At 39.3% G+C, this 18,003-nt stretch overlaps 1 protein-coding gene across 1 annotated transcript; it reads left to right on the forward strand.

Annotated features, from left to right (window-relative positions):
- Positions 1-836: 836 nt before the first annotated feature.
- Positions 837-17,720, forward strand: HTATSF1 (HIV-1 Tat specific factor 1). Its single transcript, XM_043896587.1, has 10 exons — positions 837-1,044; positions 1,245-1,485; positions 3,210-3,399; positions 4,068-4,115; positions 4,589-4,743; positions 6,666-6,829; positions 8,005-8,104; positions 13,945-14,034; positions 14,784-14,921; positions 15,450-17,720. The coding sequence occupies exons 2-10, from the start codon at positions 1,300-1,302 to the stop codon at positions 16,707-16,709; spliced, it is 2,331 nt and encodes a 776-aa protein (XP_043752522.1). The 5' UTR covers positions 837-1,044; positions 1,245-1,299; the 3' UTR covers positions 16,710-17,720.
- Positions 17,721-18,003: the final 283 nt, after the last annotated feature.

Raw genomic sequence — 18,003 nt, forward strand, 5'->3', positions numbered from 1 at the left:
GGCAGGAGGTGAAGTGCATGACAGAGGATGAGATGGCTGGATGGCATCACCGACTCGACGGACATGAGTTTGAGTAAACTCCGGGAGTTGGTGATGGACAGGGAGACCTGGAGTGCTGTGATTCATGGGGTCGCAAAGAATTGAACATGACTGAGCGACTGAACTGAACTGAAAGGTGGTGTGTACACTGGTTGTTACAGTGTAACATATTTGTAACATTATCAGATTTGGAGCTTGAGCAAGTCTGAATCATGGAGAACAAGGGACAGGCAACTGTTGCCCTTCCTTTCCAGAGTCATCTCCAGCCTGAGGAAGGTACCGCAAAGATAAAGGACGGAGCAGAGGCTTGGAGAGAAGGTTGGTCCTTCCACTCGCCATTCGTTCGTTCATTCATTCACTCACCACACACACACTATACACCAGACCCTGTACTAGGAGCTCGGGCTAACCCGGCTCTCCTAGGGAAATCTTCACGAAATAAGTTAAAGACTTGTTTCCCACGCGGAGGAGGGGCCTCCGGGAGAAGGAGGCGCATCTTTCTGTCGCAGCGCGACCTGTCCCGCCCGCCCCGTCCACTCCCCCAAGATGGCGGCCGCTTCGACGCCTGCTCCGGCGCTGGCCGAGTGGGAATCTTCCCACGCCTTTGGGCTACCGGCTCGCTGCGGACCCCGCGGAGCCCAGCGTTCCCAAGAGGCCGCAGGCCCTGCGCTCCCCGCGGCCCCCGCGCCAGGACGGCCCGGCTGAGCATCACCGCTCTGCTGCAGCGCAGCCCCCAGAGCCCCGCCCCCGGGGCCCCACGCCGCTGGCCCGCGTCGGCCCCTATTGACGCCACTGGGGGCGTGTCGGCGCGACCCGCGACGTCGCGACGCGCCAACAATGGCGACTGTGTCATCCTGAGCGGGCCTCGGGTTTCCAAAGTGGTTTCCAAACGTAGACGCGGGAGCCGCAGCTGCCTCAGACCCGATCGGCGGCGGCGGCGCGCCTGCGCGCTCCCGCCTCGACCCGGATCGAGCGGCGGCTGCGAGGCCCGGCGGGGCGAATCAGGTGGGCGGTGGCGCGGCGGGGCCGGAACCTGCGACGCGCGCGCGCGCGGCGGGCGGGCAGCGGGCGGAGCGGGGGGGCGGTGCGGCCGGCGAGTGGCCCTGACTTCCCGGGGGCTGCTGGGGCGCCGCGGGGAGGCGGGCCGGGGGGCGGTGGGGAGCGGGCTGAGTGTGGCCAACCTCCTTTTCTCTGTTCCCCTCCAGCATCAGCTCGGCCTCTTCATTCGACCGGAGCTTGCCTCTAGGCTAAGTGGCCAACATGAGCGGCAACAACTTGGATGCGAACGACGAGTTTGATGAGCAGTTGCGAATGCAAGAATTGTACGGAGACACCAAGGACGACGACACCGAGAAAGATCCCGGTGCAGAAACCGATTCTTTCGGGCAGCAGCCGACTGACACCCCGTACGAGTGGGACCTCGACAAGAAGGCTTGGTTCCCCAAGGTAAGAGTCGCTCGGGCGCCGCTGCACAGCGGGCCCACCTGGCCAGCCTCGCGGGGCGCTCCTTTCACGTTTTCTTTGCTGAGGTCCTGGGTTAGAGCCCCTCTGGCTAGTGACGTTTCTTTTTGTTTTATCTGTGGCAGAACCGACGTATAAAGGAACGGATATCTTTAGGGAGATGTCTTCAATGTAATGTAATTCTTAAGTCCTTTTTATGCCTTATTAATTTTATCTATGACGGTTGCAGTTGGTTTTTGTCAGTGACTGCTTTTTATTGCAAAGAGGAAAAACACCAAGAGCAAATTCAATCGATGTTAGTCTCGAGTAGTCTCAATCTTACTTACCCTGGGAATTCAGATGGTTAACTGATGTGGTAGGTGCAAAATGCAACTTCTTGAGTTGAAAGAAATTGATAAATTGGTAAATTTTTACTGATTGAACTTTGCATCTTTTTTCCTTCCCTACTAAAGTTGGTCCTAGACACGTATATTTGAACCATATCACTATAGGAATATGACAGGAAGAGCACAGAATTTGGATGGAAAAGATCTGTGCGTATTTATTTAGAGTACCTGTAAATTGTTAAGCATTCTGTTTAAGCTTGGAAGTAAAATGACCGATGTTAAACTTGGTTCTGTAAACTTTTTGATCAGAGTACCCTGTTAATCAAAGTCTCGTGGTACACGTGGAAAACAGGATTCTTATCACACACCAATAGACTTGCAAGCCAGTGATGCAAACCGTGTCTGCATTGTGTAATTTGAGTGTTATTTTTTTAATTATTTATTTCAACTATTTCCCATTTTTTGTGTGTATGTTCCAGTCCCTCTGAATTGTTAAACATAACATTTCACTTGGTTACTGGTGGTGCCAGCTAGAGTGCAGATTTGGTTTCTTCAGCCTTCTGAGTACTTCAACAGTCATCTGCTATTAGAGTAATTTTTGGCTCTATCTTTTTATGTTATGGAACCCATACCACTTCAAACTTCCAAGTTTTAAATTTTCCTCATTCCTATGTGTTCCTCACATTGACTGCTATGAAGATATAACTACATTTGTTTCATTGTGCAATTGTGTCTTTTTCTTTAAGAGCCAGGACGATGGATGTGAGTTGGATTTGTTCTTGATTTGTTTTGACATTAAATGATAATGTGATTTAATTCGTAATGGTGTTAAAATAGCTTTTAATTTTGTAATTGTTAGCCCCATCCTTTATACATCAAATCAGAGTTCTAGTCTTTGTGTTCTCTGCCTACAGGTATTTAAATATTTAGAGTGCATACACTTATATTCATCTGTGTAATAAAAGAAAATTTGATTCTGTTGTTAGGTTATTAGTTGACTGTTGGTTTTTATTCTGTTTATTGTTATCTGGTACTTCCTTTGATATATATATTTGTAGTCTTAGTCAAGTAGACTACAGAGATAGTAATTTACGATTGAAACAACTAGGAAAGGTGCCAACGTCACTTAAAATGCCTTTAATAGTATCTCAGACTTTTGTGTTGATAATCCAAGTACCCATGTCTTAATTTTTTTATTCTCTTTGGCAGTTTTCTACGTAGGTGACTGTTCTTCATATATGCTTTAATGACTGTTATCCACAGAAACACTCAAATGTGACATTGTATAACTGAATATACTGTTATTTAACACAGTGTAGACTTTTCACAGTAGGAAATCATTTTTTAATTTCTGTGTGTGTGTGCACTAAACTTCTTATTTAGATCACTGAAGATTTCATTGCTACATATCAGGCCAATTACGGCTTTTCTAACGATGGTGCATCTAGTTCTACTGCAAGTGTCCAAGGTGTCCAAGAGGTCAGTGCTAGGCCTGCAGAAGAACCTCCGCAAAGACAACCCCCTGAACCCAGTGATCCGAAAAAGAAGGGAGAAAAGAGAAAGGCTGAATCAGGCAAGTAGATTTAGCTTGCAAAACATGAATATAAAAGTTAAAAATATGAGTATGTGTATATGTATTTACTTTTTGGAGAGTTAGAACTTTGACAGAATCATAAGACGGGTATTTTTAATTATTATTATTATTCGGGTTCATGTGTTGACTCTCCCACTAACCTGTAGGCATCAAGCGGATTGTTTCAATTCAGTTCAGTTCTCAGTTTCTTCCTTTGCAGAACAGTATTTCTTATTAGGAGATTAAAGTTCTGTTTATATGGTTGGTTTGCTTTTTTTTTTTTTTTTTGGTACTTCTAATTAAATTAAACAAGTCAATTTTGCTTCGGCTTGGCCAGGTCTGACACAGTAGATTGGAGTCAGAAGCAACCTATGCCAGCTTATAGTCAGAGCAATGGTAAGGTTTTTTTTTTTAAGGTAGTATCAGATTCATAAAGAACCAAGATAAGCTAGCCATCTTTTTTCAGACAGGGCTCTGAAGTGAATTACTTGTCCAAAGATCCAAATACTTTGAAAACTAGCCAGTGATTTGATTAAGTCTGTCTTATTCTAAGGGTAAGAAAAAGTTTCTGGAAGTTTTGAGAAACTGCCACACTGTCAGGATTTCATAATGGGACTCTTACCTTTTCTTGCATGTGTTTTATTTATTTACTTGATTTTTATTTTTAGGATGGTTTCATGTTGAAGAAGACAGAAATACAAATGTTTATGTGTCCGGTATGTATACCTTTTAACCACATTTAGAATAGAAAATATTTGATTTTGAGGTTTTTCACAAAGTTATTTTTAGATTTCCATTTCTCTGAATTCTGTTATTTATCATTGTGTCATTTATTTGTTCAGCTATTTACGTTAGTGAGGAATACGTTGTTTTTTAATAAAACTAAGAAAAAGTACGTGTATATAACTGCATGCCATCCTTTCTGACGGCTTTAGGTAACTCAGCAGTTTGCCCCTTCAGATTCGTTGATACAAGGCCTAATCAAAGCATGATTTTAATGTATATTTGAATACATTAAAATATGAAATTTCTTCAAGTCTATAGATGTGAGATTTTTACACACTTAGAAAACCAAAATTTTGGTGCACTCATCACTCATCCAAATTACAGATTTTGGATTAGTAGAAACTTAAGTAACCCTCACCTTTGTTATAGATGCCTTTATAATTTTTTTTCCTTAACATCACAGGTTTGCCTCCAGACATTACAGTGGATGAGTTTATACAGCTCATGTCGAAGTTTGGCATTATTATGAGAGATCCTCAAACAGAAGAATTTAAGGTCAAGCTTTACAAAGATAATCAAGGAAATCTTAAAGGAGATGGACTTTGCTGTTATTTGAAGGTTAGTTATGTGGTCGTGTAAGTTTCTTCTATCTCCATTTTCAGCTCAGGAACCAGGGCTATAATTTTGTATAGTTGATAACCAAGGGTGAGGGCTATTCAAAACAGGATGGGAAGAAAACTCTTGTTTCTGATTGTGCTTGTGTGTATCACATTGATAAAGTTATTTACTTGCTCTTGTAAGAAACTATGTTACCAAGTCAAGGTATTACGCAAGTCATAGGACAGAGGTGCTTCTTTTGTCTTAAAAGAATTCTTGCTACAAATATCTCTTTAGGAGTGTATGCATGTAATCAAGGCAGAACACATTCAAAAAAATCCACAAAGAAAAAGTCTGTAACATTTTATTCTCCCATTGGAATGAGTTAGACCGGGGTTTGGCAAACTTCTGCCCACTGCCTATCTTTGTGAATGAAGTTTTATTGTAACACGCCCCCATTGATTCATTTATACATTTGTCTATACCTCCTTTCACATTTCAATAGCAAAGTTAAATAGTTGCAACACAGACCATGACCCACATAGCCTAAAATATTTACTCACCAGCCCTTTACAAAAGAAGTTTTCTGACCCCTGAATTAAACCATAAAGGAAGTGATAATTTAGGCTTAGTGCTTTGAAATATATTTTGAATGAGAGAAGAGAGGGTAGTATTAACAGACATTTGCACAACTTTATGTATTCATGGTACCATAAATTGCACAGGGGAAAGTTCAGTGTCAAGGCAGCCATTAATTTTGGAACACCTATCACCTTAGGAGCATGTGTTACTATGCATTATTGCAGGGTACAAAAGAAATGGGCACAATGATGGCATATTACATATGTCTTGGAACCTGAAAATAATTACAAAGTGAAATCAAAGCGTTAAAATAACAGTACCAACGTCACGAGTGTGTTGTGAGTATACAGCATTTCAGTGAAATCAGAGGAGGCTAAGAGTAAGCTGACAGCATTGGGAAAGATAGGTTTTTGACCTTGTTCTTGAACATGATGGGGATCATACAAGACTATGACCATTATAGGAAGATATTTATGTAATTTTCAAACGTAAGGAGCTTGAACACTTAATAAGTTCTTCAGGATTTACTAAAAATCTGTGAAGAGTCTTAGGGGGTTTCATTGGGTTTTAAATTTTTTAAAGAGAAAAATAGGGTTTATATATAAACTTTATATATAAAATTTATGATCCATGAAAGTACAAGATTACCAAACCAGTGAATTGAGTTCCAGAATAACATAGTTAATTGTTCCAGGATCCATATTTGATTGTGTGGCTGATTTCAGTTGTCCTTTTGAGTTTTCCTCAGATCTTTGAATCAGTGCAGAGCTGACAACGGCCCTCTTTGTATAGGACCCAGAATGCACAAATGTGTGTAATGCTCAAGCTGTCAGATAATCATCTTCCTAGTATATCACAGACCTACATTTTAATTGATGAACAAAAAAAAATAAAGGCTGACCAAACTATTCCCAGTTTCTTCAGTCATCTAGTCTTTTAAAAAAGTAGGAAACTTTTAGAATTTTAAAACTGAAATGCACCTTAGAAATCACGCAAGTCCATTTGCCTCATTGTACAGATGAGAAATTGAGACTCCAAAAGGCAAAACTGCAATTCCAGTAATGGTATAACTATAATTTTGTCGGGAACTCTGCAAAGAAGGCATTTCCATTCACATTTTATAGATGAAGAAATTGGGGCTCAGGGAGCTTGAATAACTTGCCTAGCTTCATATAACCGGTTGGGGACAATTGTGACTTAAATACAAGTTTCCTGATAGGCATTCTGGAGTTCTTTATTCCCATGTAGGTAGTTACATTTAAATTTTTATTTTGTGTATAGTCATCATTCATCTAAAACACTCCTAAAGTTTTGTTTCAGTTTGTAACTTACTGATTGTAATTTGTTTTCGCTTTACAAAGAGAGAATCTGTGGATCTGGCATTAAAACTTTTGGATGAAGATGAAATTAGAGGCTACAAGTTACACGTCGAGGTGGCAAAATTTCAGTTGAAGGGAGAATATGACGCCTCAAAGAAGAAGAAGAAGTGCAAAGACTACAAGAAAAAGCTGTCTATGCAACAAAAGTTGGTGTTTTTTTTTCCCGTTTTGAAAGTTTTTGTATAAATATTCTAGAGTATGTTTTTGGTAATAACTGCATAGTTTTGTTCCATCAAATATGCCTGCAGATTATTTTTAAAGAATTTTCATTTACTATACACCTGAAAATAACACATTATAAATCAACTATATGTCAATATAAAATAAAAATTTTTTTAACTTTAATTAGATCCTCAGAAGCCTTCAGTAATCTGTGTAATAGGATGTTTGGCAGTGATGGTGTTTTTCATTTTCTGGGGTGTTCATTTTTAATACAACAGGGACTTAAATAAAATAAAGCCATCTCTACAGAAAATGTTGAATATCAAATTAAATAAGATGGTTCAGGTTTATATATGAGAGCCATTAGTTCATTTTTAATGTGGATGGAATCAGCGTACCAGGAGCTAAATTTTTACATTTATACTAGTTAGTAGGAGTTAGAACTTAGAAATTATAAGCTTTATCATTTTTCGTGTACTATGTGGTTGTATATAATATACACATGTCATCAAGTTTCTATTAATTTATTTAATGTTTTTTGAAATATACTGGTTTTAAGAAATGAGCCAAAATGATGAGCACTTAGATCATGGTGAATTCTAAATAAAGCTTCTAACACTATGCTTAAACTAATGGTAAAATGGTTATAAAAGAATTTAGTTGTGATGCCAATAGTTTTTATAGGAATAAAGTAGATACCTAAGCATTTTATAGACAAATCAGTAAGATTTAAGATTGTAACAGAGTAGTTTTACATATTTCAGTGCAGTTGTTTGTTCTTTATAATTATAAAATACCTAGAAACTAATACAATTTGAACATTTCCTTGGCCTCGAAATGTCTCTTCCTAGATAGTCGTAGATACTAAATAATTACCAATTTTCCAGGAGTCTCATTGGAATGTTTGCAACCAGACAGCAGTTCTGAAAAATATACTTACTCTGAGCATTTCAGATACTGGGTCCATCTTTCACCTGCCCATTATTTTTATTTCAGAAAACTGTGCAGTAACTGTGACTAAAATACACATTGTTTTGGAATCAAATAATAATCATTATTAAGCATTCAATAAAGGATTGTATTTATAGCTGGTTTTTTCCTCTCTCCAACAAGTCTGAAATGAAATTCACAACTTCTTGTTCCTGCTTTGTCTCCTTAGGCAGTTGGATTGGAGACCTGAGAGACGAGCTGGCCCATCCCGAATGCGCCATGAGCGAGTTGTCATCATCAAAAACATGTTTCATCCAATGGATTTTGAGGTAGGAAGAAGTACAGTTAGAAACACAGATATTCTTTCTTTCAAGAGAACCCAAAGCTTGCCTCACCACATCTTTCTCATGTCACATCCTGCATGTTCACGAGTTGTCATGGTTGGAAAATGGAACCAAGAATCAATTGAAGGTTTCAGATTTTCCCAGGTTTAGTCCAGTGTTCTTTTAGTCATATCCCAAGTAAACCAGTCTAATACCCATACTGTGGCCCCAAATGGCAGCTGCTATATTAAAAATATAGTCTTGAAAAGATTTCTGTGAGTCACTTGTGGATGTTAAGTACAGTTCAACAATACAGGCTTACTTTGGTGGGGAGGACCAGTTTCACAATTGGAAATGAAAACCTCACTTTAGTGCTGAAAGTTTGATCCTTAAAAAACCTTAGCTTAGTGAAATACTGCTGCTGCTGCTGCTAAGTCACTTCAGTCGTGTTTGACTGTGCGACCCCCACGGCCAGCAGCCCACCAGGCTCCTCTGTCCACGGAATTCTCCAGGCAAGAATACTGGAGTGGGTTGCCATTTCCTTCTCCAAGTGAAATACAGTCCCCGACATTTGAGTAGTGGAGGTTTTTTTTCAGAATCTAATTTTTACAAAACTCTTTAGTGGCTATCAGGAGGACTTCGTAATACTTGATGTCCATGGACGATTCTAGGAACAGCAAATAAAAGTGAATAAAGGAAGCAGAGCTACTAGAGAGGATTAAGGAATATTAGTTGTCATCAGGGTACCTTGTGTTACATTCTGCATCTTGTTCTTTTCTGTGTGTTTTGGCCTAGACTCATGGGATCATTCATGGAAGAACAATTCTTTATTCTCTGCCTGGATTCTGAAATTAATGATAACAAGTTACACATAAGAAAGCAATGTTCCTAATGTAAAATTCCAGACAGTTTGCATATGTTCTTGTTCCTACCAAAGCCCACTCTTGTTCCTTTTGTGCACTGAGACAGAATCAGAGTAGCAATATCATTTTAGCCCCCCTTTGAGAGAGCTCCAAAATGGTCTGTGAAACTCTCTCTCTGTAAATAGTGAGGTGATAGGATTTACTGTGCATCTATGGAGGCTGTATCTTTTGAGGTCATTGAGAAGATACATGTGGTCTATTAGTACTGTGTGGTGTCTCTTCTAATTCGAATCCTGAAGAATCTTGAAATACAACAGAGCCAGTTTAGACTTGCAGTGATAATGAACTATGTTTTTTTTTTTTTTTTTTAATGCATGTAGGGACTTTCCTGGCGGTCCAATGGTTAGGACTCTGAGCTTCCACTCCTGGGAGCCCTAAGTTCAGTCCCTGGTCAGGGAACTAAGATCCCTCAAGCTGCAAGGACGGCCAAAAAACCCCCACACGTGTTCACATGCACACTAAATGCTTTTTGAAATGCTGTCCCTCCCAGTTGGGTCTTTGAAAGGCATGTATAAATGGATCATGGTATCTAGTCTACTTGGTGCAACTCCAGAATTCCCTGTGATTCATCTACATTTTATTTCCTTGGCATATAATTGTTTTTTTTAGTTAGGTGACCTATTAATTTCTGTGACTGGAGACCTTAGACTCACAACATTCTATACTCCTAACACTTGAACATGAACATAAATGTAGATTGAATTGATTAAGTATCCGGGCTCTCTGCAAGTTGAAGTCTGTTGAGTAATTACCTTTAACCTGTTTCTGCCTCCTGCCTTGCTCATTGAGACACTTACGTCTAGCTATCACCCTGGGCAGACTTAATTTTTCCTAGCGTAACAAATAATCTTTCCTCCCAAAAGCACATTTATTCTTCCTTGACTCCTACAAATTCCCTCCAGTGGACGTTTTTAAGCATAGAAATTTTATGCATGTAAGTTCTTGATTGTTTAAAAAAGAAAATCTTGATTGGTTTAGTATAACTTTGGAATTATAGAGCCTTTATATTAACCGGTTTTATTTTATTCATAGCATTTATTATCTGAAATTATTGGATCTCATCTGTTAGAATATGAGCTCCATGAGAGGCAGGGCACTTTCTACCTGGTTTGCTGTTATATTCCCAGTGCTTAGCACACGGAAGGCCCTCAACATTCATCTGAAGAAGTGAAAGAATGAATGAAACCTCTTTTACTCACAAGGCAGAGTGTTTTCATTCACTCAGTGAATAGAATATTTTCTCTTGAGCATCTTTGCAAATGAAGGAAAGTTTTCAGACAGCTGTGCCACAGAGGCTGGGGAGGGCAGTGATGGGCTTCAGAGTTCTTGGGCAGAGAAACCCTTGGTACCGTCTTTGTTTGCCCATCTACCTGGGCTTGTGTGGCCTGCCGAGCTTGATGAGAGCCTGTCAGCAGTTTCTGTGTTTTTGCTCAGTGTTTCGTAGGCCTGAATGTGAAAGTGTATCAGTATAGGCCTGTCCACTGTAGTAGATTGTCCAGTGTGGTAGACTATAGCCACATGTCATTATTTAAATTTATTTATTTTATTATTATTATTTTTCCTCTTTGGTCATACCATGTAGCCTGTGGGATCTTAGATCTCTGACCAGGGGTTGAACCTTTTTTTTTTTTTTTTTTTAATTGAAGTTTTTGTGGCAACCCTGTGTGGAGCAAGCCTGTTAGTACCATCTTTCCAGTAGCATTTGCTCACTCTCTTTCTCTCTGTCACATTTTGGTAATTGTCGCAGTAGTTTATACTTTTTTGTTATTACTCTATTTGTTATGGTGATTTGTGATCAGTAATCTTTGTTACTATGATGACTTGGCTGGAGGTTCAGGTGATGGTTAGCATTTTTTAGCAGTATTTTTTTAATTAAGGCATATCTTTTTTTAGATATGTTGCTTTTGTACACTTAATAGACTACAGTATAGTGTAACATAACTGGAAGACCAAAACAGTTTGTGTGACTTGCCTTATTGCAATATTTGCTTTATTGTGCTGTTCTGGAACCGAACCTGCAGTATCTCCAAGGTATGCCTGTATGTCCAAACAGCAGATTAGTGTTAGAAGCAAAATGCCTAGAAATACTTTTTGGTATCAGGGTGAACAGTGAAGGCTAGTATTTTAAATGTAACTTTAAGGGGTTTTCAGTGTTTAATTCAAAGCCTTATTTAAAAAAAAAATCATGCCTGGCAAATTTGAATACTAAGAGATGGAAAACCAAAACTCAGATGCAGAGGTGGATTTCTCATTGTGTATAACAGGGCTGTCCAATAGAAGTCTAATCTGAGCCACATATGTAACTTAAATTTTTCTAGCAGCCACAGTATAAATACAACATGAAACAAGAAGTAAATTTTAATAATGAATTTTCTTTAATCCAATATATCCAAATATTATGATTTTAGTGTATACCATAAAAATGTTAATAAGCTATGTTTCATTGTTTTTTTCCCCCTTTGGTACTAAATTTTCAAAATCTGATATTTACTTCACATCTGCAGCCCACATCAATTTGGACAAGCCATGTTTCAAGGGTTCAGCAGCCACATGGGGTTATTGGCGACTGTCTTGTATAGGTTTAGATTGGAAAGGAATGAGAAATACGGTTTTTTCCTGGGAAAACAAAGCACCACCCTGGAAAAAAATTATGTGTTGAACACGGAAGGTTTCAGCTTAACAGTCTTGAGTTTAGTCTCAGGTCTGTTGCTTGCAAAGAGCTGTCTTTGGAAAATTTTCATGCTTGGCTAAGTTAAAGATACTTAACCAGGGGAAGGGGTTATTATCTTTAAGTCTCATGATACTATAGCAGTAGAGACACATTTGTTTTTCAAGCTGGTAAAAATGAAAACAGGAGTCTGGGAAGTCTTTGGCTGAAATTTTATGTTCTTTTAGGAAGGGCACTGAGACTTTGATAAAGAAATAAAGACAGGGACTTCCCTGGTGGTCCAGCGGTTGACAGTCCGCCTTCCAATGCAAGGGACGCTGGTTCAGTCCCTGGTTGGGGAACTGAAATCCCACACGCCACCAGGCAACTAAGCCTGCATGCTGCAACTAAAACCTGATGCAGCCAAAAATAAAAATAAAAAAGTTCTTAAAAAAGAAAGACAGTAATGCACCCCTCCCTCTACTGTGGAATCATGCTTAAATTTGTCAAATATTTTGAAACAGTTCTTGTTTTTAATATAATCCTGATTTCCTTTGGTAAAGAAAATAGAGTTATTAGGAACAGTTTATCAAACTGAAAAAGTTTTTATCAACTGTTCATTGTGTGAAAAGACTGTGCTGTGTTCTGTGAGGTATTTGAAATTCAGTCAAGGGAGATTCCTGCTTTCAGAAAGCACCCAATCTGATAGGAACTACCTGCCACACACACATCACTAGAAGCCACCCCATGGCTTTACTAAATGAGTATGGAGTTTATGCTCCATTCCCCATTCCTCTCAGGTTTGAGAATTTTATATAAAACAAATTGGCATATTCTCCAAAGTTAGATTTTATAAGTGGGAGAAATCCAGAGTCCTGCCAGCTATAGTTTTAGAAGCCTCAGATTTATGGGATTTTTACAGTTTTAATTTTAAATTTGATTTCAGTAACTGCCTACCAGTTGTTTATTTTTGCCTTTTGACAAACTTTAAGAAGGAGAAGCCACTTGTCATTTTTTGCTGTTCTCTTTAGTTGGTGAGGATTCAAATGTTTCCTAAAAAGTGTTTAGGTCTGCTTCAATAGAAATTAGTAGATAGGATATCCTTGTATTGTTTGTATGTAGTTGAAATTCAGGTTGATAATGTAACTTTTTTACGAGCCTTTTTCATGCTTTGGAACTTGAAGAAAAATTTAATTCCCACAGGAAATCTTAAGTCCTTTTGTTGTTGGGGGAGGGGGACTCAAGACCACTAGAAGCAGCAGTGTTTGAGTATTCTTAATAGACATAGTTGCAAGAAAGCAGTAGTTAAGCACATATTTTTATTGTCTGGTTAACAGCAGCTCCTTAATTTGTGTGTTTCTATTGCAGTGTGGTAGGAGGCAAGATGAACAGGAATCCTTATAAGGGAGGTTTACCCTATGAGTTAAAATAGAATCTCAGAAGCACAAAGAATAATTGTAGGACACTCCATCAATGAAGGGCTTCCCTCATGGCTCAGTTGGTAAAGAATCTGCCTGCAATGCAGGAGATCCCGGTTCAATCCCGGGGTTGGGAAGATCCCCTGGAGAAGGGATAGGCTACCCACTCCAGTATTCTTGGCTTCACTAGTGGCTCAGCTGGTAAAGAATCCACCTGCAATGCGGGAGACCTGGGTTCGATCTCTGGATTGGGAAGATCCCCTGGAGAAGGGAAAGGCTACCCACTCCAGTATTCTGGCCTGGAGAACTCCATGGACTGTATAGTCCATGGGGTCGCAAAGAGTAGGACACGACTGAGCAACTTTCACTTCACTTCATTTCAGTCAATGAAAAGGATATATGTCTCCCCCTTGCAACATTTTAGTAAATAGGAATCTATGCAAAGCACAAAGCAAAGATTTTTCATCTTCACAGTCATTGTAATGCCCATGCAGAACATAAGAATTAGCAGCCTCTGACTTAATATGTGCCACAGGACTTCACCTGTTACAGCTGCTATTATTTGGGATTTTCACTGACGTGTTCCTTCCAACTCTCCTTTGCCACTGCATGTTCTCATTGCTGCCTACCATACTTGTCCATCCCCCCACCTTAAAGCCAGGCAGACCAGTAGTAGTAGCAGCAGATGTGATAGTCTAACTTCTTTCGACTTTGATTTTTTTTAATTTTGTAGACTGCAGGCAAACATAGCTAATAACCTTAAGCAAAACTTTTGTTTGTTGGTTTGTCAGAGCAATTAATTTCATTCTCAGGATTTATAAAGGGGAAAACCCCTTTTAATTGAGTGTTTTTTTGTAGGATGATCCACTGGTGTTGAATGAAATCAGAGAAGACCTTCGAGTAGAGTGTTCAAAGTTTGGACAAATTAGGAAGCTCCTTCTCTTTGATGTAAGTTCGTGGCTTGAACAAATGATTCCTAAAGCATTTTTTTTTCCATTTTAATAAGTTATTACCAAATGTCAGTATGCCTCCAAGTTTTTGTATTAATGTTTTTATGTAGTAGGTCTGCTCTCTAGTGGTGGTGATCTGTTAGCAGCAATTAGATGAACGTGGATTACAAGCCAAGACTTTGATAGACTTGGTTATTTTCCTTTATCATCACTCTTGAGTATGTATATGGCCAGGTGAAAGTATAAAAGAGTCATCACTTATTGATTGCAAACTACAGTTACTTTACATGTTATCTCATTTAATCCTCCCAATCCCCTGAGATAGGTAGGTGCTATTTTACCCATTTTTATTTATTTACCCATTTTACAGATGAGGGAGTTTAGAGATTGAGCACCTTGCCCAAGGTCATTTAGCTGGTAAATGGCAGAGCCAGGATTTAATCCCAAGGCTGTTCAGCTTCACAGCCCACATTCTTAACAACCATGCTGTCTGCTTCTTCTTTGATACAGTTATGAGCAGGAACATTTCCAAGGATATCATGCTTGGTTTTTGCTAGACAAAGTTAAGCTAAAGAAGTAGCTAGCTGCGTGTCACTGGCTGGAGTAAATGGAAAGAAAGACTTCATACATAAAATCTTTAGCTTAAATGATCAGAAAGAATACTACTTCCCTACTTTGCCACGTGCATATATTTCTCTTTCAGTTTTCTCATTCATTCCTTCTTTCATCTTCCTTGTTTTTTTTTAGAGACACCCCGATGGTGTGGCCTCTGTGTCCTTTAGGGATCCAGAGGAAGCTGATTATTGTATTGAAACCCTCAATGGAAGGTGGTTTGGTGGGCGTCAAATCACTGCCCAAGCGTGGGATGGAACTACAGATTATCAGGTGAGTTCTGCAACTGTCAAGGGCACATGAACTCTTTCATTCCAACAGATACTGATCTAGCAGTTTTTCATGTAAGTTTTCGGTTATGTGTAATCTGTTTAATGTAACAGTACTTTTAAATAATCCTTTACATTCAGAGTATGGAAAGAAAAATGTTTCATTCTTTCAGTTTATAAGTCTGAAGTGTTGAGCTTGCTCAGAACAGCAATAGGGAAAGAACACATTAAGCTAAAGTGTTTCTCTTCTTTTCTGTCTTATGAAGTACAGACAGTTCAATGATTAACTTTTTAATTGATGAGGTATTTCTGCAGTGCTGTGGCATTGGGCATTTATTTAAACGATCTTAAGGTCAGTGCTAGTAAGTTAAGGTGTAAAGTTTGGAAAGTGAAGATAGGGAATTGCTTTCATTTCCCAGAAGTGATACCTTATAAAATCAGAGTACTGTCAGCAATATTAGAAATGTTCCAAGACGTTGTTACTTCTTTTGGCCTAAAACATCTCTTAACAGCAGTTTCCATGTGTACACAGGTGGAGGAGACCACAAGAGAAAGGGAGGAAAGGCTGAGAGGATGGGAGGCTTTCCTCAACGCTCCTGAGGCCAACAGAGGCCTGCAGCGTTCAAATTCCATCCGTGCTCCAGAAAGGGCAGGGCCTTCTAGAGTTAGGCATTTTTCTGAGCACCCTGGCACATCTCAAACAAATGTTCAAGCAGCCGCAACTGAAATGGCATTTGAAGAACCTATAGATGAAAAGAAGTTTGAAAAAATGGAAGATGGGGGAGAAGTTGAAGAAGCTGCTTCTGAAAAAGATGCTCAAGAAGGTGGCCCTGAAAAAGAAGCTGAAGGTCCCCAAGAAGAATCTGAAGAGAGCTGCCTTGAAAGAGAGTCTAAGGAAGGCTGTCTCAAGAGAGAGCGTGAAGAAGACTTCACCGAGAGAGAGTCTGGAGAAGGCAGCCCTGAGAAAGAGCGTGAAGAGGGTAATCCTAACAAAGAGTCAAAAGAGACTGTCCCTGAAAGAGAATCCAAAAAGAAGAAACTCAAAACAGATCCTGACAAGAACGGCCATGAGGAGGAGTCTGAAGAAGAAGGCCCCGGCAAGGAGTCTGAGGGGGAGGCCAGCCCCCAAAAGGTGGCTTCTGAAGATGACGACTCAGAACAAGAGTCTGAAGACTGCTCGGAAAAGCAGTTTGAAGATGGCTCTGAAAAAGAGTTAGAGGAAAATGGCCTTGAGAAAGGTTTTGAGGAAGATGCCTCCGACAAGGAATTTAATGAAAACATTCCGGAAAAAGAGTTAGAAGAAAATGAGTCTGAAAAATCAGAATTCGAAGATGACAGCTCTGAAAAAGTGTTTGATGAAGAAGGCTCTGAGAAAGAGTTTGACGAAGAGTCAGATGAAAAGGAAGAAGAGGAAGATGCATATGAAAAGGTATTTGATGATGAGTCGGATGAGAAAGAGGACGAAGAAGATGCAGAAGAAAAGGAACTTGAAGATGCTGATGAAAAGGACGAAGAAGATGATGCAGATGAAAAGGTATTTGAAGATTCGGACGGAAAAGAAGATGAGGAAGATGGAGATGTAAAGGAAGATGAAGACATAGATGAAAAGGTGTTTGAAGATGATGATTCCAATGAGAAGTTGTTTGATGACGATTCCAGTGACAAATTGTTTGAAGATTCTGATGAGAGAGGGACTGTGGGTGGTTTAGGGAATGTTAAGGAGGAAGGGCCCTTGTCCACAGGCAGCAGCTTTGTTCTCAGTAGTGATGATGATGATGACGACACTATTTAATCCCTTAAACTTGCTTTTTAGGGAGATTCCATCTCCATTTTGCCTCTGCTGCAGGGTAATTACTCGTAGTATTACATGAGCGTGTGCATAGAGGTAGGATGCCATCTGATTAATGCAGTGAAGTGTTCATGGTTATCTGTACCTAATGATTTTAAATATGTGTTCATTGGCTGTTCAGTTTAAACTCCATAGCATAATGCAAGTTAACTTGCTCCTTGTCCTTTGTCAGATTTGTTAAGTGCATGCAAAATAATATTTTTTAAAGTATTCTGATTGAAGTTTGTGACATTCAGAAATAAAGAAAGTTGTTGATATGCAGAAATGGAAAATTGTACTCAAGTTAAATTGCATTTTTAATTCTTGCTCTTGCTTTTTTCATACTAACGTTTGGTTTTTTTTAAGGACTTGAAAAATCCCTGTAGGTGTCTCCTTGCGTCCACTTTATGATGTTACCACTGATATCCCCATTTCCCCTCTCTAAACCAGAACATGTTACTAAAACTTATGAGGTAAAGAACTCTTCAGAGTTTTTCGCTCCCCAGTCCTCACAGGTTACTTTTTTCTACCCTCTTCCCATGAAAATTGACTCTTAAATGTGCAAAGGTGAACTTCCCAAAGTCCACAGCTTCCATTATTGAAGAAATGGAGGAGATTAGAATTCTACCATTTACTGTTTGGACACCTCTAGAAGTTGATTCAAGTTACAGGACCTTTCCCCAGAAAAATCTGTGCATACACTACACAACCTTTTGTATCCAGTTTGGGGCAGTTCATGTGCATCTCCTGGAGTTTAAGAACTTTTCTCACGCATATTTCAGATTTTTGTTTTTGGTTTTGTTCTAGAATCGTGGTACCTAGTACTATGGAAATTGTGTAGTTCCAATAAAAAATGTGGCTCTTTTCTTGATTGCGCTTTCCAAATTCAGTATTGATGACTGACTTCTGATGTTGCACTTAAGAAGTTATTCTCATAAATTAGAATTAAAATAAACTGCATTGGTGCATTTTCATCATACCGTCTGTCAGTGTAATCATTACCCTCTTCAGACAGAAAAGACTTGTACTTCAAGCCAACTTTCTGAGAATTTTTTTGTTCATGTCTGGGATCTGTTAAAAATCTTCAGCCTTTTCACCAGGGACAAATCAGTGAAAGAGGTGAAGAAAGTTAAACAAAAATTGTAAACCAAAATAGTGTTCCTTTTAAAGATAAGCCAGAAGCATTTAAACACTTTATTGTGTTTTACTACAGTTTATAGTAATTTGGTGGAGAATTGTTTTTCTGAACAAAAAGGAA

Source organism: Cervus elaphus, chromosome X, assembly GCF_910594005.1.
Source record: "Cervus elaphus chromosome X, mCerEla1.1, whole genome shotgun sequence".
Taxonomy (NCBI): Eukaryota; Metazoa; Chordata; class Mammalia; order Artiodactyla; family Cervidae; genus Cervus; species Cervus elaphus.